Source organism: Anopheles cruzii, unplaced genomic scaffold, assembly GCF_943734635.1.
Source record: "Anopheles cruzii unplaced genomic scaffold, idAnoCruzAS_RS32_06 scaffold03965_ctg1, whole genome shotgun sequence".
Classification (NCBI taxonomy): domain Eukaryota; kingdom Metazoa; phylum Arthropoda; class Insecta; order Diptera; family Culicidae; genus Anopheles; species Anopheles cruzii.
The window spans coordinates 1-1,677 of NW_026457550.1; the positions used below are offsets into that span (position 1 = coordinate 1).

Sequence of the window (1,677 nt, forward strand, 5' to 3'; positions counted from 1 at the left end):
GAGTCCCAGATGGTCAGCCGTCTTCAGAGTGTTGACGTTGGCCTGGAAAACGGTCGGAGCGTACTTCGATCCGTAGTAACCGTTTAGACCTTGATTATAGCCGGAGTACGGCAGAGTTGCGGCATATCCGCCATAAAGTCTCAGATGGTCAACCGTATTCAGGGTGTTGACGTTGGCCTGGACAACAGTCGGAGCGTACTTCGATCCGTAGTATCCGTATAGGCCTTGGTTGTAGCCGGAGTATGGCAGAGCCGTTGAGTAAGGATGCGACAGTCCGTGGTCCAGCAGCGAAGAGTATCCCAAGCCACCAAGCGAAGAATAGTGACCATATCCGTCGTACGCATTCAGGCCATAGACTCCGGAGTTGTAGGAGTACGGGAGAACCGATTGAACGGCCGGAAGGTACGATCCGTTGGATGCGGTGGCCAAAGCCAGGACGACGATCAAAATAACACCCTAAGAAAAGCAAGATATTATAAATTTAGAAATATGTTTGATAGGTGAGGGGAACTTATATTCGTTGTTTCTTATTTACCTGCATGGTTGATTTGTACGCTGTATGTCGCTGGTGCTGTTGGAATTGAACTGTGCTGCGTCTGCGAAATAATGGCACATTTATACTGTTTTGGCGTACACTTCACATTTTTCATGTAGCAAGTTTGTCGCAGTTTTATTCGTCTGCTTCCGTCATGAACATGTTTAGACCCTCGGCATTTTTTAGTGAATGTTCCTTTTCGCGAATTTCGCCTCGTTGGTCAATCCATGAGCAAATCAACCTTTTACGCATGATTAGTTTTTTAAATGCTTCTGAGATAGAAAGGCTTGCTACTCTATGAAGAAGACTTACACAGGGACTTTCATGGTCAGTGCACAACTTCTATGTGTTTTATTATTTTTTATCTTTCGACTGTTTTCCAACATACACAATGATGATTGTTAAAAGAATACCAAGGTTTTTTTCATTCATGCAACGGTTCTCTGTTTTGATTTTTCAGGTATAAAAGACCGATCACATGGTCAAGTTGAATCAGTGTCAAGTCGGCGTCGAAGATAAAACCAAATCATCAACAAGTTTAAAGTGGAAACAAATTTCACAGACATGAAGGTGAGTTGCGAACCCCAAGAGGTTTTTAGACAACGGGGTTCAACTTTGTTTCGTTCTGTGATCAGGCCTTTATCGCACTCGCCGTCCTGACTTTGGCCATCGCATCCAACGGATCGTACCTTCCGGCCGTTCAATCGGTTCTCCCGTACTCTTACAACTCCGGAGTCTATGGCCAGAATGCGTACGACGAATATGGTCACTATTCTTCGCTTGGTGGCTTGGGATACTCTTCGCTGCTGGACCACGGACTGTCATATCCTTACTCTACGGCTCTGCCATACTCCGGCTACAACCAAGGCCTATACGGATACTACGGATCGAAGTACGCTCCGACTGTTGTCCAGGCCAACGTCAACACCCTGAATACGGTTGACCATCTGAGACTTTATGGCGGATATGCCGCAACTCTGCCATACTCCGGCTATAATCAAGGTCTAAACGGTTACTACGGATCGAAGTACGCTCCGACAGTTGTCCAAGCCAATGTCAACACCCTGAAGACGCTTGACCATCTGGGACTCTATAGCGGATACGGTCTGGGCTACAACAACTACCTGCCGGTGGCCCATGCT

General features: G+C 46.6%; 2 protein-coding genes across 2 annotated transcripts; one reads left to right on the plus strand and one right to left on the minus strand.

The window, feature by feature from the left end:
* Positions 1-64: 64 nt before the first annotated feature.
* On the minus strand, positions 65-541 carry LOC128277099 (shematrin-like protein 1; the record flags this gene model as incomplete). The annotated part of the gene is made up of 2 exons (XM_053015548.1): positions 536-541; positions 65-456 (listed from the first exon to the last, which is right to left on the minus strand). Coding segments are annotated over exons 1-2 (398 nt in total), but the record flags the coding sequence as incomplete, so codon positions are not given.
* Positions 542-1,099: 558 nt separating this feature from the next.
* LOC128277098 (uncharacterized) lies at positions 1,100-1,674 on the plus strand (the record flags this gene model as incomplete). Its single annotated transcript, XM_053015547.1, has 3 exons — positions 1,100-1,105; positions 1,171-1,382; positions 1,500-1,674. Coding segments are annotated over exons 1-3 (393 nt in total), but the record flags the coding sequence as incomplete, so codon positions are not given.
* Positions 1,675-1,677: the final 3 nt, after the last annotated feature.